The sequence below is a fragment of the Gigantopelta aegis genome, unplaced genomic scaffold (assembly GCF_016097555.1).
Source record: "Gigantopelta aegis isolate Gae_Host unplaced genomic scaffold, Gae_host_genome ctg1948_pilon_pilon:::debris, whole genome shotgun sequence".
Lineage (NCBI taxonomy): Eukaryota > Metazoa > Mollusca > Gastropoda > Neomphalida > Peltospiridae > Gigantopelta > Gigantopelta aegis.
Window position 1 is genome coordinate 41579 of NW_024532809.1, and position 19860 is coordinate 61438.

The following is a 19860-nucleotide window of genomic DNA, read 5'->3' on the forward strand; positions in this document are numbered from 1 at the left end:
AATCTTCATCAGCTGTAGTAAATAACCATGGATGTCAACCTACGAGGCATGTTTGTAGTTCCAGCATCACATACAGGTTGAGAGACATTGATGTAAGTAAAAAGTACCTGTTTAAAATCTTCATCAGCTGTAGTAAATAACCATGGATGTCAACCTACGAGGCATGTTTGTAGTTCCAGCACCACATACAGGTTGAGAGACACTGATGTAAGTAAACAGTACCTGTTTAAAATCTTCATCAGCTGTAGTAAATAACCATGGATGTCAACCTACGAGGCATGTTTGTAGTTCCAGCATCACATACAGGTTGAGAGACATTGATGTAAGTAAACAGTACCTGTTTAAAATCTTCATCAGCTGTAGTAAATAACCATGGATGTCAACCTACGAGGCATGTTTGTAGTTCCAGCACCACATACAGGTTGAGAGACATTGATGTAAGTAAAAAGTACCTGTTTAAAATCTTCATCAGCTGTAGTAAGTAACCATGGATGTCAACCTACGAGGCATGTTTGTAGTTCCAGCACCACATACAGGTTGAGAGACATTGATGTAAGTAAAAAGTACCTGTTTAAAATCTTCATCAGCTGTAGTAAATAACCATGGATGTCAACCTACGAGGCATGTTTGTAGTTCCAGCACCACATACAGGTTGAGAGACATTGATGTAAGTAAACAGTACCTGTTTAAAATCTTCATCAGCTGTAGTAAATAACCATGGATGTCAACCTACGAGGCATGTTTGTAGTTCCAGCACCACATACAGGTTGAGAGACATTGATGTAAGTAAACAGTACCTGTTTAAAATCTTCATCAGCTGTAGTAAATAACCAAGGATGTCAACCTACGAGGCATGTTCATTGATGTAAGTAAACAGTACCTGTTTAAAATCTTCATCAGCTGTAGTAAATAACCATCAACCAGAGTTACGAGGCATGTTTGTAGTTATGATCGTAGTTCCAGCATCACATACAGGTTGAGAGACATTGATGTAAGTAAACAGTACCTGTTTAAAATCTTCATCAGCTGTAGTAAATAACCATGGATGTCAACCTACGAGGCATGTTTGTAGTTCCAGCATCACATACAGGTTGAGAGACATTGATGTAAGTAAAAAGTACCTGTTTAAAATCTTCATCAGCTGTAGTAAATAACCATGGATGTCCAGATAAAGGCTTGTTTGTTCCATGCCACATACAGGTTGAAGACATTTGAGTAAACAGTACCTGTGACAAATCTTCATCAGCTGCAGTACCAAGGCGTTTGGCAGTAATGCTAATATGAATAAATGTTATCCAGATTCGAGTATTTTCGTTTCATTCGGGCAAAAGCCAGCCTGCAACAGGACCTTGTACGCCTGTGATTAAATCATTGATTCTGTTCTGATTTAGTTGTTTGGTTTCTTGCTATTGTTTCAATTCTGCTCCCTCCCATTGGAGTACGGGCTCCCATTTGTGTAGGGGGGGGGGGGGGGCAGGCTGGCTTTTGCCTGAATTAAACAAAAATGCCCGAATCTGGAAAAAAATCATTTAATCATATTAGCATTACTACCAAACAGCTATATAGGGTTGTAAATGAATTACTACACATTTTTACATGGATTACAACTAATTTTGAGGGTTGAATGATGGAAATAAATGATAAAAGTCTCGAATTAGCACATTTTTCCCGAATATCTGTATAATTTTTGCCCGAATTTGAGGTTTTGCCCCCTCCTCCCTCCCCCCCCCCCCCCCCCCCCCCCCCCATCTTGTACGCTTATGCTCCGACCACACAAAGGTAATTTTTCCCAAGAAGATTGACGATTTAGGTGCATGTACAGGAATTCTAATTCGGGGTCTAGACAGTGGTGACAAACGTTTGTAGAGGATCGAGTGAAGCTCCCCCGGAAAATATATTGGGGAAAAAAGAAAATTTGCTTCAGCAGGGAGATGTTTCGAACTTTCGACCCCTGGAAACCCTTCCCATGTACATTGCCAATTGTTTTGTTTATAGAAGAGCTGGTCGATATAGAATTTGCAGCATCCTAAAAGGGACTGTACATATTCAGATCCATTTGCTTCTACGGTCTCCACAAGTACTCGGGCACAGGAAGTGTCTAGAAAGACTCGAGTCCGTTCACAGGACTGAATTACTCATGCAAAGAAGCGCACTCTCATTTAATTACATGTTTTCCATCATTTTGTCAGATGCTTGCCGCCGGTTACATTACAGGGCTATGAGACATGGAGGGAAAACAAAAGTCGAATGTGTGGAATGCAATACCAGTACAATGGCATGAATTTGCATCCATGTTCAGCGCTGGAATTAAGATGCATAAATTATAACGTTATTTTACTTTATTCCTTAGTCTCGTTATCATCTAGTACTCGAGGGTCAAACCTCGACCCGGATCAGAGTACACGAGTGCAATATTTTGGACTCATTGAGGCCATATTTGCTTCCTTTTTGGACAAAACGTATTTATTAAACAACTGTCTGGTTGAGTTTATTTTTGCTTATTATTTTCCTACCTGTCCAACTGGATGGGACTATAGGTTTCATCTTCATTCTAATGTTTTTCAGGAATTCTTTTTCACAATGCCTCACAATATTGAGTTAAAATGTTGTGTATTTATCATATTTATCTATCGTGTACTATTGCATATCAAGATGGACTTTCATTGCGATTTATGTATAGGGGAATGTCCTCGTAACACTCCATTCCTGAAAATAATGGAGACGAGGCCCACTAGTGCCGAGTCCCATTATTTTTCAGGAATGGAGAGTTACGAGAATATTCCCCTACTTAAAATACACCACTAAATAATAATTTTATGTGAATATATGTTAGTATGGAGTTTAACACCAATGATTTTGGTGGGTTAATCGAGTAGGGTTTCATCTCTCCATTACTGAAAAATAATGGAGCATTGAGACAATACTGTGACGTCACAGGTGTATTTTAACCCGTAGAGTGCTGCAGACGTGTATACACGTTCTAGGTCAAGTATTATGACGTCACATATGGAACCGTCGTCATAGCGTCGCTATAGTTTGACTGTTTTAATTTTTTTACATATGAAAACGTTAATGGATAATAGGTGCATAAAATCCTCAAAGATATAGACAACTGACAGCTGAGAATGGGTGTTTATTGCAAATTTAAAAAAAATAAAGATGCGTTTGTTTTTAATCTATGATGTTGCAGTTTTTATTCCTCAGTGTAGGCCTACCCAAATGCTACAACGAACTGTATTATACATTGCTATATCACCATAATTGACCCCTCCATATGACGAGTTAACCACGCCCTCCATGACACGTGATGCAAGGTTAGACAAACATTCAATAATGGCTGCCAATTCGCATAGGTCGATAGCAAAATCAACCGATCTGCCGATTACATTTTTGCCTTAATTTATTTACAAATTACGTTGTTTAAATAAAAAGCCAACAAGAGGAGACATTCAAGTATTTCACTACAGGGTACATTTACGATGACAACGTGATTTAAATCGACGAAACCATTTTTATTTCAGTAAATTTTATCGAAGCACAAGAACCCGGAAGTGAATGTCGAACCAAAAGAACATTTTTCTTCTTCTTCTTTTTCATCTTAATTTTTGTTGTTGTTGTTCGACTTTTATATTAATGGAATCCCGATATGCCGAGGAACAAGAGAATAGAATGTGCGGCGACGACCCGGTCTCGACCCGTTTAAAACCGTGGCATCTTTATTTTTGGTCGGGTTGCGTTAAATGTTTTGTTTAAAAAAAAGGGAGGGACGTGAGCAGTAACATTAAAATACAAGGCGTGTGGAAATGCTATCAGTGTACCATAATTTTATGCACGAAAGGTTACAAAACTATAGCAGGATACAGTCGCCTGTGACAAAATTATGCAGGCAGTGGTTTAGATTGTGGGATTGCGATATTTATGGGGGTGTATTCTTACATAGCTGCACTGCTTGAATCAACCGATATACGGCACTTGCCCTATTTATGAAACCAAAGCAATACACGAAAAAAAAAAGAAAAAAAAAAATTAAATTCACAACTGGCGTAGCCAGAGGGTGGGTTGGTGGGGACCACATCTTTGGCCCTCCAGTTATGTATACTGACATATTGGCCCGTCTCCGTTCTGACAAGATATATTAGGGCTGTTTACGTTTGGGTGCCCCATCCCTTCTTTATAAAAAGGAATGAAAATATAGAAAATGTAGGACAAAAGTAGGAAAACGTAGAACAAAAGTAGGACTGAAACAGTACGTAGCGACATTATTCATGCTCGAAACACCGTTTTATGTAGTGCTTACTTTGTACATGTATTTTGTGTTCTATCAAAAATAATGTGTATCTTATGTAACGGTCACGTTATAGTTATTTCAAATTACTGTACACTATATTAATCAATATACATACTGACATGCATAGGAATGCTGATGCACAGTAAAACAGAGTTAACATGATTAATTTAAGTTTTCCATAATGTATTATAGATTCTGAAGTCATACATACACATTGTACATTATAATCATGTTAATCATTGGAAAATATGTTGGCTTTGAGGGTATAATTTTAATATGTTGAGATTATATGGTGCCACAAATTGGGAGATGTATCTTGCTGCCAAGAAAATTTAAAATAATTCCCGTAACTGATGACTTTTATAATATTACAAGGAATATGCACACTTTAACAGCAATTTGTGGCATTTTCAAACAAAAAAGTATGAAAAACTAAGTATTCTGAAGAAAAAGTAGGAAACAGTCTGTAACATATTTGCCAATTAAGCCAGTACAACAGTGTTTAAATAAATTATAAACTCATGTGTTGTGGCAACAACTATTGGGAATCAAACTTGAAGCTTCTGCACCCCCCCCCCCCCCCCTCCCCAATCTCACACAACCCGCCCATTAGTTATCCTACTGTCACACAAAATGTACTCCCAAAAAGCTTTATCTGTTCTAGAGGCATAGGCAGATAAAAAATAGTAATATTATAAGACAACCCTAGCCTACAGAACAATAATAATAATACAAAATAAAAATTTAATTTTTATATATATATATATATATAAAAAAAAGAGCCAAATTATATTTTGAGATATATATATATATATATTTATTTCTGCCAGAGGGTAAAATGGGTATGGCGCCATACCCAAATTTTTATTTTTTAAAGTATTTTTTGACTCTTATCATTATTGTATGATTTTCTTAAGCCTAACCCTAAATGTAACCCATTTTATTTGTGGAGACCCCCCATAGCCCCTGTTGACTGTGGTTGCATTCAATAACAGCACCATACACACAAAATACACTGTATATATATATATATATATATAACACATAAAACTAAACCACAGATTGCAGTTCGCACAATTTGTTTAATATTTATTATGAGAATACTTCCTAACATTTTCTTTTTTCTCAAAGAGAGGGTCTTTACATATTAATCCCCATGCAATCTGGTACAGGTAAATATATCTATTCAAAAATGTATCTTTCTGTGGCATCCATCTCCAAATCATTATCCTCGAAACTTGTACAGTCAACTGAGCAATTAAGGATTACCATTTGATGGGTGGTGTCAAACTGAATCCCAAGTCTTGGAAGTCTGAATTACTCCTTAGCAGCAATATGTCAAACACAATTTTTTTATTTTTTTTAAATATTGTATTAAAAGAAATTGTTGAAAGTGTTTCATTTTCAGCAGCAATTTCACCCCCTGGCCCAGTTTTTCTTTCACATATCAGTTGAAACTGTTCTATTATTTCTATCATTCTGTTCTCAATATCAAGATGCAATGTAATTTTTTTAATAGTTTGTCTTCAGAATCTCATTTTCGACATCTAAGCAATGACTCCACATCCATTAATTGGTCCAGTTGCTGAAATATATAAAAACAAACATGTTAAGTATTTCACTTCCATTTGAAGAAGTACATTAGTGTGTAACTTAATTACATATCGTTGTATTAATTTAAAGTTTAATTTAATTTTAGGAAAACATTTTTTTAACAGGAAACAAAATCAATGTGACTAAACAAAGTATAAAATTAAAAAGTATAGCAGTAAATTAAGAAAAGTAGTGAACAATGTATTTAACTTTGATGATGTTATTTGATTTCTATTAGAAAGTTGCACAAAGCTACATATAAGATGACATGTGGAAGAAGGAAAATGCCTATGCTTTGCTAAAATTTGGGGTATAAAATAATGATGAAAAACAAAACTACTGTCTCCAAAAGAAAATCATATTTAGGGTAGGTAATAAAAACAAAACAGATGTAAGTGCCTCATCTAGGTGGTTATGGGTTTGAAATGTTTTGAAATTAGGGTTAGGACATTATATTTCAAGCACATGGCCATTTATAAACAGCAGTTCTTTTACTATCATTTATCTAAACATTAAAAAATATATCTATTAATTTCCAAGATTTTAGGGTATATAAGTTTAAACTTAGTACCCTCTGGCAGAAACCATTAACTTGAAAATTCTAAGAATAACAATAAAGGAATAATAAAATGTCTTACCAGTATTTATTATAAATTACCCAAGATTGGTAATTGATCTGCTGTTAGGTGAGGAATTGTTTTAATATATATTATGGTAAAATTGGGTTGTTTTAATTGAGGGGTGGTGTGGAGGGGGACTAGTGGATAAGTTAAAGTTTGTTTTGTTTAAAGACACTACTAGATCACATTGAATTATTAATCATCAGCTATTGGATGTCAAACATTTTGTACTTTTGACATGTATAGTTTAGAGTGCAAACCTGCTACATTAGTAGCCAGGTATCTTTTATATATATACACCACACAACAGACAGAATGGCACATACCACAGCCTTTGATATACTTGTCGTGATGCACTGGCTTAAATCGAATCAAACTGAGAAACCGTAACCGGCAGATCTGTTCCGATTGCAAAAAATCACTATTATTTTATTATTATTATTATTATTTTTGTGGCTTCAAAACATTTCAGGGTCCCTAAATAAAATTTGCCTAATTTGTAACTTTCCAGACAATACTTCCTTATCCCCCTAAAGCTCACAACCATATAGGTTACTTCCTCACTCCCTCACTTTGGGCCCGCGCTTTTTGAACCGTGAAACATGATTGGTCCAGCGCGGTTGTCAATCACGCCGTACGGAGGGGTCAATTACAAGAACAGTGTAGTTTCACTTCGAAATATTACTAAAACGTAGTTATATGGAACACGTTTTACTATAACGACTTGACAACATCTGGTATCCAAAAGGACATTTGCGCCATTTTTGACAGCTGATCACGTGATGTCATTGTTTCCCCTTTCCCAATCGATTTAAAAAAAATGATTTGTTGATGTTATATTAGATGTTATAAAGCAGTTGATATTTATTACAAAAATGGATTATTTGACAGCACAAGTACCACTTCCTTTTATCACGAAAGATATCAGTAGCGCTAACGTATCAACGAATATCAGTGTTGTTGTGTTGTTTTGTTTTTTGGGGGTTTGGGATTTTTCTTCTTTCCTTCTTTTTAAATTTTTGTTAGTTTTTGTTTGGATGTGCATTAAATCACTAAGTTATTATTGTTGTACTTCATAAAAAATCACTAAACTTTATGGTACGGTAATGCAGTGTAATTTTACATGCGATTTACAGACCTATATACAATATAGCTATTCACAAAGATGAATTGCCTAAACAAAAATAAATAATAATAAGAATTGTTTTTGTTGCACTAATAAAAGTGAACTGCATTTACGCTCGGTACTGTTTCTCTCCCCAACTCCCATCAAATCACTCTTACATTAAATGAAACTACCGGTAGGTTATGTATTCTCAAAAGTTCGGGAAGGCCGATAGGACCGCAGAGGGGATTGCTTTGAACTTCCTCAATTTTATGAACCAATCACAAAATCCGAACATAGCATGTCACACATATAATTATGGAGCGGCAAGGTGCTGCATTTGCATTAGTCCAGTAGATGTGGTTATGCTTGTATGCAGGCATTTTAACAAGGAAGGGAGAGGGGGGTTCTTACTCTGACGAGCGCAGTTTTATGGGGTCATGCTCCGGAAAATATATGGGGGGGGGGGGGGGGGGGGGAGAGAAAATGTCCTTGAATACGGAGGGGTTTCCACCCTGAAACCCTAACTTGCACGCACGCCTGAACCGATACAAAGTTTCGTTATTATATTTTGATAAAGATTTAAAGAGATTTGAGAAAAGAATAAAGATTTTTGGAAATAATCCTCTAATGTGGGATAACATTTTCTGTTCATTTTATTTTTATATTCTTCAAATGAATCCATTGCATTGACATTGCTAACTGATAAAAGTAGTTTAGTTTTTATAAAGGCGGTCAAAATAATATTTGACACCCAAGATAAATTATTTTAATGGTGAACACTAGATTAAAGTAAAACTGATATCGAAAACATTTAGTTTCCATGGTTTCGGGCTTTCCGACCGACAGTTAAATGGAGAATCACGTGACAAAGAAGTTTGACCTGGATATGCAAATTAGGTGTATCCTGTTTCGATACAGTCTGTTGTATCGTAGTTTTTAGTAATGGGCCTACATTGTTCGATATAATACATTTTTGGTAGAAGAATACAACTTTTTCTTTTGATTTAACCATTTTCGTTAACACATATCATTTGGGATCTTCGGCAACACATTCAATGCGATATTTTCTGTGCGAGTTTAAACAGACGATCTTATTTTTCCAAAAGGTGTGCATATGTTTCTTACTTTTTTCTTCATATTATTATTAATTATTTAAAAAAAATTGTTCTGATAACGTCTTTGTAAGTTAAAAGTAGTTATTACAGTAGTTGTAAATTAAGTGAAAACATTAATTAAAATGTGCAACTTCCTATTTTTGAAGTAATGTTTGTGCTCATTATGTAAAGTCATGTGTCGAACAGCACGTGCGTGTTTGCACACGGTTAATAGTTCTGCTCAGCGACCATTAAATTGCTAGCTCGAGTCATCTCCAGCCCTCCGCTTATTGATATGTAGGGGAACTATATATCAATATAAATAAGGGGAGGACTGGAGGTGACTCGAGCTATTTTATTACGTGTCGATCTGGTCAAAAATGTACATTTACCGACCAGCGATATTACTTTACTATTTACGATTGGCTAATGGGGCCATTCGTCGTTCGACACATTTTACCAGGCACAGAGGAATCAAGTAGACACTGTGTGTGGGGGGGAGGGGGGGGGGCGCGACAGATCGATGGTGGAAATAATTTGTTTAGGGGGTTCCGAGGTATATTCCCTCGTAAACTTTTAAAAACTAGATGACCTGAAATGCAATTTCCTGCATTCTACAAATAAAATTCATCTTTGCCGTAATATTTATTACAATATTATCTTTGATTATTATGGTGGGGGGGCACTAGAGCCCTGTCTCCACCGTGCCTGTTTACATAACGCTCTCAAGGAGATGGGGAATCGTGGGATGCGTTTGTATACCGCTTTTGTCTGAAACACATTACAAAAATATAACTTGAAAAAGGTTGCATGATTAAAAAAAATGTATTATGTTACTACGTTTTGATGTCAGTGTAACAGGCTAGCTGAAGGTCGCCTGTTACACTGTTGTCTAAACCTCACCAAATAACCACGTTATCAAACGTAAAAACCTGATATTCTACAGGGGTGGAAAATTATTTTATAAATGTACTTGTCCTCGGGCAAGTAAAAACTATAAATGTACTTGCCCTGAATTATACAATACTTGCCCAGATTTTTTATGTGGTGAATGTTGAATTTTAAGTGAATAACAAGAAACTTTTCTGATTTTTATTTGTTTACTTTAATCCACTGGTTTTGTTGAAGTTTCTGGTCCGACTTCAGCCGTATCAGATTCTAAAGACAGGATATGGCTGTACCCTGAGCACTTTGAATCCGGCTAGGCCACTCCCTTATAGCAACTCTAGGGCAGCAATCTCTCAGTGTCTTGGGTCCATGCGCCATTACTGTCAGAGTGTTTTCAAGTGTCTCTTGGTTTAGAACAGTCCTGTGGTTTGTCTTGACTAAATTCATATTGGAGAACGTTCTCTTGCATATAGCTGTGCAATGGCTCATTACGAACATCAGCTCAACTAATTTGCAGATTTTTTGCATTAACACTCGGGAATTTACAGCAAACAGGACATGTCATGACGTTAGCCTCGTGATCGTAAATGACCCACGGAAACTATTCCTTCCAACTCGGTACGAATTTACGTTTCTGATTTTTGTCATAATTTTTTTTATTCTTTGCTAATATTGTCTCATTTACCAAGGTCCCTTTTCTTTTTTCAATCGATTTTAACAAGGGAGACTACTCTAACACTATTGATAGGCGGTTGCACATAACTAATTAAAACATGTTATCGATCGTTCGTTGTTTTGTTGAGCAAGTTATTCACTTTACTAGTTAACAGTATTTTAAGACATAAATATAGGTGAGCCACAGAACTTTTCCTAGCTTAAGGTAAGTATTTATAAAAAAAATATATATATATATTTTTTTTAATTCCTTACTTGCCCACGGGCAAGCTGGCGTACCAATATTTGTTGCCCGACCATGAAATATTACTGTACACGGGAGTCGGGCAATGGTATTTTTCCACCCCTGTTCTATATTTTATTGCGAGTGTGATAGAGAGTGGGGTATTAAAAGTGCAAGATTTTGCATTACTTATTGTTGACTTGCCACAAAGATCAACAAAAAGGGGGGGGGGGGGGGGGGTGTCAACGACACCACTAGAGCACATTGATATGTTAATCATCGGCTATTGGATATCAAACATTTGGTAATTTTGACATAATATAGTGTTAGAGGAAACCAGCTATGTTTTTTCATTACCTATTTGACCGGAAATAAGCCAAGGGGGCCAAGACAACTCATTGTGAGCTTAGCATGGGGTGGGCTTATTCCCAGACAAGGGGCCAGTTTTGTTGAGAATTTTTTTTTTTTTTTTTTAAATAAATAATAATAATTAAATGAACTAGGAAGAAAACAAAAAAACGTTCAGTAGCACATCTATTAATTAGTGTTCCATTTGTTATTAATAAATAATAATTTTATTAATTTTGTTTTTTTTTGTTTACTAATATCTAATTATCAGAAACACACCTTCTATGTTACAATTACTTACTAGTGTTGTTTATTTACATCAAAAATTTAATGCTGAGAAGACTTAAAACAACAGCAATTAATAACAAACTCAATAGCGTATACACACGTTTCTGACACAGGCAGTCAGCTTACACTACAAAGAATTGTCAATCTAGGTCATTGTTCTTAGCCAATTAAAATAAGGTATTTGCTTAATTGGCATTAACTGCGGACCCAGTGTGGTGGTAAAAATATACATTGGTTTTTAGTTCATACTTGGGCTTAGATACTTCAGAGAAATACTGCAGGCATGAAATTGAAAACAATGTTACACACTGTTACTGTTAGACTGCTAAATCTCACTGGTGGTAAAAAAAATTGTGTTTAATTATCTGCAGGAGGTATGACCTTTTAAATGAACTTTGAGCAAACTTGCAATTTCGTGTTATTTATAAGGTGACGAAGTTGGGGGTGGGCATATTTACGAAAGCAGAATATGGATCTGCTTAGCATAATGGCCATGATGTAGAAGTTTCAGGTTAATTTCTTGAATGGTTCCAAATGAAATACATTGACAATTGATTTTTTCTATTCATTGTGACGTTGACATTTGATCTGGTGACCTTAAAAGCAAAATATAGATCAGTGTTGCATAGTACAAGTTTTAGGTAAGATTGTTTAACAATTTTGTAAGAAGTTTTGTCAGAAATGCCCAACAATTGTTTCTTTTTGTTAGAAATGCCCAACAATTGCCTCTTTTGTATGTGACCTTGACCTTTTTACCTGATAATCTATGACCTACAAAGTAATTAGTTTGCCTAATTTAAGTTCATAAGATAGAAGTTTATAGTCAATTTCTTAAACAGTTCCATAATAAATACATTGACAATCGATTCTTTCTATTCATTGTGACCTTCACATTTGACCAAAAGCAAAATATAGATTGGTGATGCATAGTAGTAGTTTTAGGTCAGAAATGCCCAACAATTGCGTCTTTTTTGTTAGAAATACCCAACAATTGCCTCTTTTGTATGTGACCTTGACCTTTGACCTGATAATCTATGACCTGCAAAGTAATATGTGCATTAGTTAGTTTGCGTAGTTTGAAGTTCATAAGTTAGAAGTTTAAGGTCAATTAAGTAAACGGTTCCATAAGAAATACATTGACAATTGATTCTTTCTATTCATTGTGACCTTGACATTTGACCTGGTGACCCCAAAAGCAAAATATAGATTGGTGATGCATAGTAGTAGTTTTAGGTCGGTTTGTTTAACAATTTTTGTAAGAAGTTTTGTGAGAAATGCCCAACAGTTGCGTCTTTTTTGGTAGAAATGCCCAATAATTGCCCTTTTTTAATGTGACCTTGACCTTTGACCTGATAATCTATGACCTACAAAGTAATATGTGCATTAGTTAGTTTGTCTAGTTTGAAGTTCATAAGTAAGATGTTTGAAGAAATTTATTAAATGATTTAGTATGTAATCCAATGGAAACTACTGTTTTCATTATTAACTATGTACATGACCTTTGACCTCAGGACCTTAATATTAATCAGATGCATTCTTGTTGTATAAGGGTCTGTTAACAGACAGAGGATTATAATAACACTATTCAATGGTTTTGGTAAAAGTAAACCTGCTTCAATTTCACCTTTTTGGCAGTTTCCCAATTTGCAGTGGTTACCATGGTAACAGATTTTAAAAATTATAAACCTTATATTAATTTAAAGGACATTTAATATTCTTAAGGTGTGTGTAAATTGAAGAATAATTAACAAAAAATGTAGCAATAGTAACACTTTTAAAACTGTAGTTTATAATGCCGAAAATTATGATGAAACAAAACTGATAGTACTAATCATTTCATGTAATTTTTTTTATCAAATAAAGGTTTTTTCTAGGGGGAAAATCCATTAAAAACATAAATATAGCTAATAAATAAAGATATAGTCTTATATTACAAGAACTTTATTAACTTAAAATTATTTTGTTATTAAGTAGTATCAAAGAACAAATCTTTTGAATTTTGTCCTTGTTGCCATGGTAACATAAATAAAATAATGTATTTTAAAATATTGTAGTAAAGTAGCCAGTCCATTATAGAATATGTGTGTATATTTTCATTTTAATATGCCAAAAATTAAGAGAGATATCATGAAAAATGTATGATAGGTCAAATTCTTGAAAAAAATTTAAAACAATGCAGCCTGATAAGGGTTAAGGCCCTTAAACTCAGGAGTTAGGAAAATCAGTTGGACCCTGAAGTAGGGGACATTTATTGTTTTAGCAGTACGGTCAAAATATAGTTGTTATTATTTCAGGAGAATGGAAATATTGTGGACAGTTTTGATGAGCGTGTTCTTGCTGCACAATTTGAAAGCCTGTTCGAAGTTGCCTGTCCCATACCAGTGCACAGATCAAAGCGGTCGGCGCTGGAAGCTACAGCTGAAGAGAAACCCCGCGCTTACTATGTGTCGGTGTCCAACAACGGGGTCACATACAGTGAGGAGAAGGTTGTCGTCATCTACAACTCAACCTGCCAGACGTGTACCCTCTCTGGCACATCTGTCAGTTGTGTCATTTCGGTAAGCAGTTTCAGTGGAGAATCCAGGGGTGGGGGATCAGACATGTACATATGTTAATTGCGTCATTTCGGTAAGCAGTTTCAGTGGAGAATCCAGGGTGGGGGGATGGGGGATCAGACATGTACATATGTTAATTGCGTCATTTCGGAAAGCAGTTTCATTAATGAATCCAGAGTGCGGGGTGAGGGATCAGACATGTACATATGTTAATTGCGTCATTTCGGTAAGCAGTTTCATTAATGAATCCAGAGTGGGGGTGGGGGGAGAGGGATCAGACATATACATATGTTAATTTCGTCATTTCGGTAAGCAGTTTCATTAATGAATCCAGGGGGGATGGGGGGTGGGGGATCAGACATGTACATATGTTAATTGCATCATTTCGGTAAGCAGTTTCATTAATGAATCCAGAGTGGGGGGTGAGGGATCAGACATGTACATATGTTAATTGCGTCATTTTGGTAAGCAGTTTCATTAATGAATCCAGGGGGGGTTGAGGGGTGGGGGATCAGATGTACATATGTTAATTGCATCATTTCGGTAAGCAGTTTCATTAATGAATCCAAGTGGGGGGATGGGGGATCTAGCTGTACTAGCTGTACCTTCATGGTTTCTGTCCTGTGTATGCAGCAGGCTTCTAAAAGTTACGACAGCAATATATAGTTTCGTTTGTGTATCGCTCGTGTAAATATAGTTTCCTATTTTTGAATTTATTACATCATTTACAAGTTCACGATGGGTTACGTAAAAATGAAACAAGTTTCCTGAATTTGGTTTTGCATAACCTAGAAATCGTTTACACAAATTTTCAATTCTCAGGCCTGTTTGGATAAAATTACGTACCCAAAATGTTTGGAAATTAATGGGTACATATTTTAGTAATTAGTACTAGTTGTACCTTCAGGTGTCTGCCAGAGGGTATGTATGGTAAAATTATGTACCCTACAGTCTTGGAAATTAATGGATACACATTTTAGTAAGCTGGGTAAAATTATGTACCCTACAATCTTGGAAATTAATTGATACATATTTCAGTATATGTACTAGCTGTATCTTCACTATTTCTGCCAGAAGATCCAATTAAGGTTAGTTGTTAGTTGGTTAATGGTTAGTGAGAGAGAAGAGGGTGTAGTGGTCTTACAGACTTACACCTACCCATAGAGTCGTTAAAACTCGCTCTGGGTGGGAGCCGGTACCAGGTTGCGAACCCTGTACCTACCAGTCTTATACATGTATGTATGATGCCTTAACCACAACACCGCCGAGGCTGGTAAAACAGTGATAAATCAGTTCTTTGATTATTGTCTTTGCAGGAGGATTATTGCACGCTAGGTACTATGTGCATCCCAAAGGGTGGCAGCTATCCATACGAGGCTTGTCTGGTGTGTGACATTAACGGGAAGACAAAAACTTGGCAGGATGATCCTAGTAAGTTTCCAGTCCAGAGGGACGTAGTTAGTGTGGTTCTAACTCCAATAATATGTGTTGGCAATACTAGTGTTTTTCATTTAAAATTCGAACGAATGTAGGAAGTCTGCTTCTTTCTACGTCCGAATATTTTTACATACCCTATATTATATCCTATAACTTGTGGCATCATATGTTTCAACCATTTCTGAACCGAAAAAGTGCAACAAATGGACACACAAACCAAAAATGTATAACCTACCGTACTTACTAAATCCTGATTGAAGTACTTGCATCATTATTAACAAAATAGATCTTTCAACAACAACCTTAAAACAAATATCCCCGCAATGTTAAAAGGACATTCTTGAGTTTGCTGCATTGCATGCATGTAACCCTTACCGAAATGACTTATATTTTTCACTTATAAGGGAAGTATAAGTCGTTAATACTTTTCAAGTATAAGTGACTTATAAGTAAATGATTAGGATTTTGTATGCAAATGAGGTATCACTTATACAATGTATATGTGACATATAAGTGAAGTGTTAACCATATATATAAGTGAAGTGTAAGTCATTCGCTTATATTTAACAGAAGTATTAGATATATATAAGTGACTTACAAGTGAAATATAAGTGAAGTATAAGTGATTCACTGATATTTAACAGAAACTGCTGTATAAGTAAAGTATAGGTGAAGTATAAGTGATTCACTGATATTTACAAACATTGCTGTATAGTGAAGTGTAAGTGATTCACCTATATTTTAAAAAAAATGCTGTATAAGTGAAATATAAGTGAAGTATAAGTGATTCACTGATATTTACAAACATTGTTGTATAAGTGAAGTATAAGTGATTCACTGATACTTAAAAAACCCAGAAAGACTAAGTGAAATATAAGTGAAGTATAAGTGATTCACTGATATTTAACAGAAACTGCTGTATAAGTAAAGTATAGGTAAAGTATAAGTGATTCACTGATATTTTACAAAAGCGCTGTGTAAGTGAAGTATAAGTGAAATATAAGTGAAATCTAAGTGAATATCAAAGGCTGTGGTATGTTCTGTCCTGTCTGAGGTAAGATCATATAAAAGATGACTTGCTGCTTTTGAAACATGTAGAGAGCTTCCTCTGAAGACGATGGGTCAGAATTAATTATCAATTTAATTTTTTACATCCAGTAGTCGGTGATAAACTAATCATTAAACAAATGAAAATAGGCAGCAATCTGTCCTTGGAGGCCAAATTTCAATATTCTCGGGTAATTGCTGTATTAATGCCACCGCTTACACACCCTATCTGTAAACTAGCTGTCCACAAAACATAAAAATTGAAGCACAATAGTCTTAACAAACAAAGTGATGTTTCATTCTAACTCACTAATATATCTGAACAGTATATGCAAACAAATATTTTATAAATAATATATATATTTATTTCCAACTGTTGATTGGATTATCTCACATCCATTTTCCTCAGTTATGTCCTGTTCAGTGTCATCTTGATATATGTCATCCAACATTCAGATGGGATTCTGAAAAACAAATGTAGTCTGGATAGATCTGCTATGTAATTAGCTATTGTTTATTATTAATGTAAACATTTAGTTCTTTCTGTTAGTTTTAAAAAGACTACCCTAGAGAATCATAGCCTACCAAGTTTCAGGTGTGGGGAATCAAAACTTCAAGAGAAAACAAACTAAATTTCAGTAAAATTTTCAAGTTTACTTTTTTACCTGGTATCAATCAAATCTCAAGGATAAAACAGACTTTGAAATATTCAATGTGACCTTTAATTTTAATATGAAGAAATCAAATATAAATACATGATATATATTTGAATCTAAAGAATCTGTACCAATTTTCAGGCCTACAAAATATAAACTATTACAAAAAGATAAAGGGTGTTGGACTGGGAGGGAAATAATGAAATAAAAAAAAATAAAAAAATGCATTTGTCTACATGTATTAGTTTGTACATGTCAACTATACATGTACATCATAGAACTGCATGCAACTCCTTTCAAGCTATAGGGGTAAAGCGCTCAGTTGATGCACGGTTGACCCATGATCGATCCCTGTTGATGGACCCTTAGGGCTTTTCTTGTTCCAGCCAGTGCACCATGACTGGTATATCGAAGGCTATGGTATGTGCTATCCTGTCTGTAGGATAGTGCATATAAAAGAGCCCTTGCTACTAATGGAAAATTGTAGCAGGTTTCTTCTCGCTTAATTAATGATTAATTAATCATCGGCTATTGGATGTCAAACATTTGGTCATTCTGACTCGTAGTCAGCTACAGCTTTTCTAATGCAGCAAAGGGTCTTTTATATGCACTTTACCACAGACAGGAAAGCACATACCACAGTCTTTGTCCAGTTGTGGTGCACTTGTTAGAACGAGAAAAATCCCTGCATGCTTGTCAGTGACCATACATGTGATGTCAGATGCTGTTCAAATATAAACTGGAAGTTACTTTTTTTTATTATTAAAATGTTTAATTCAAGATGCGCACTCAAGAAAATGGGTGGACAAGGAAGAATTGAAAAAAAAAAAAAAAGATAATGTTAAGGAAAGTGTAAAAGTTATTATCCTGAAATAGATGTTTTAAAAATTACCAACCAACTGTCATGCAGAGATTGCATTTCCTACTAACCTGACAACACATGTTAAAGTTAATTTCCAAGTGATCTGGTATAATCAAACATTTTTGAATAATTATGTATAATGGCTTAATATGACATCAAACGACCACCTCTTACGCATCAAGTCATACATCTTAAAACAAGATTATTGTTTGTTAAATACATACCCGTCACAAATATTTCCATAATATGATGACCAGAATGTGCTGACGATTTTTCTGAAGAAAAAAAAAAAATATATATATATATAACTTGTGTTTCTTGTAATCAAAATAAATGTCCATTTCATCCTCATGCAAACCAATCCATCCCCAAAGGTATGTCAATATCCTATCCAAGAATTTTCCTGTGTCAGTTTAAGAGTTTTATAGGTTTTTTCAAAAGAGAAAACAAGCGTTTTGAAAAAAAATTAACTGGCATGGGGCGAAAAGGCTTGATACCACACCCCAGTCAAAGTAATATGAAACAATGTTTATAATATAAATACAAAATGCAACCAAAGATGTGTTGTAAATATTTGGGGGCATCCATACCGACAGTTGGGGGTGAAGTGAACAGAGTAAACAAGTAACACAAAATATAATGGTATAAATATTTTAATTTTATATATATTCTCAGCAAACAATAAGTATGCATCGATCGGCAATTGTTGCACGATTTCGTATGTATTTCATCTTGGTAAGTGCTATCCTGTTGTGGGATGGTGCATAGATAAAAATACATTGCTACTAATTAATTTTTGGCATGTTCCCTCTCAAACATTATGTCAAAATTACCTGTTTGACATCCAATAGCCAATGATTAATAAATCAATGTGCTCTAGTGGTGTCTTTAAAGAAAACAAACTTACTTTTTGTATAGACAATGAATTCATGATGTTTTGCCCCCAGTTTGGCCTGTTCCCTCCATGTACCAGTTCACCCCCAACTGTTTGCTTGTTCGCCCCCAAATATTTGTCAGTTCGCCCCCAAATCCCAATTATTTGTTACTTTTAAACAATTACTGTATTTTTCTTTAGAGGCATGTTAAACCGTGTGTGTGTGTGTGTTTCTTTTCTTAGAGGGTAGGGATTGTCGTCTTTCCACAATTTGGGTGGATCCTGAGTCAGTCCGGGCACATTTGACATAATCACCAGTTTAATTAATTAATTAATACATATAAATCTTTATGGGGGTGAACTGGTACCTTTGTGGGGGCGAACTGGTTAAGCACGCGAAGGCGAATTGGCATCCGATTTGGGGGAGAAACGTCTGGTACCCTAAACAATTGAGGTTTATTATAGCCCAAACCAAATTTTACTTTCAAATAATTAATTTTGTATGTACCAAAAAAATACGAATGCATGACGTTGTGACCCCAAGCCTGATCACCAGAAAGGATTATGAAATATACACATTATGTTGCTTAAAATTATAAAACAAAATGTTTTATAAGCTTAAAAAAAATATCAATAACTATCTCTAACCTTACATTAATTCTAACAAATATTTTTAAAATGTGTTGGGGGGGGGGGGGGGGGGAATAAGGAAGACTTGCCAAACAACCAATTACCTAAGCCAAAATCATGTTTATTACCTAACATAATATTAGGGGAGGGGGCGAACCCTCTAATAGTTGGGGGTGAACTGACTGGGGACGAAACATATGGTACCCAAAAACAATATATATTACTAAGTAAAATGAAAAATGACTGCTACTTGTGATACTTTAAATAAATGAAAACTAAATTAATTTGTAAACAAAGACTGCTGACCTATCAGAGTACGTGAACCTGGTCATGTGACCTAAATCGCCCCCAAAAAGCATTACTATCGTTGTAAAAATCTGTACCCATCGGTGAAATAACAACACTTTTTCTGTAATAAATGCATCAATTTGGCATCTTAAAATATTTATTTTGCATTTAAATGTATTATTTATGATGTCAACGTGATCTATGTGTATTTAAATTGCCCCCGAAAAATATGCCTTGATCGGCCATTTTGGAAATTTTCTGTGTCATGACCCAACGTTGCATCATGTAGAACACATTACATTCGTTCGATTGTCATCAAACGTCACACAATATTAGAACGAATACAGTTAAAGATGTGAACTTAGGCCTATATATACTCTTCAAAA

General features: G+C 35.1%; 1 protein-coding gene across 1 annotated transcript in view; it reads left to right on the forward strand.

The window, feature by feature from the left end:
- Positions 1 to 19860, forward strand: part of LOC121391208 (von Willebrand factor D and EGF domain-containing protein-like) — a 67392-nt gene that overhangs the window by 41504 nt on the left and 6028 nt on the right. Inside the window, exons 12-13 of the mRNA XM_041522907.1 lie at positions 13420 to 13683; positions 14997 to 15111. Coding sequence (XP_041378841.1) covers positions 13420 to 13683; positions 14997 to 15111 — 379 coding nt within the window. The remainder of the gene's footprint in view (positions 1 to 13419; positions 13684 to 14996; positions 15112 to 19860) is intronic.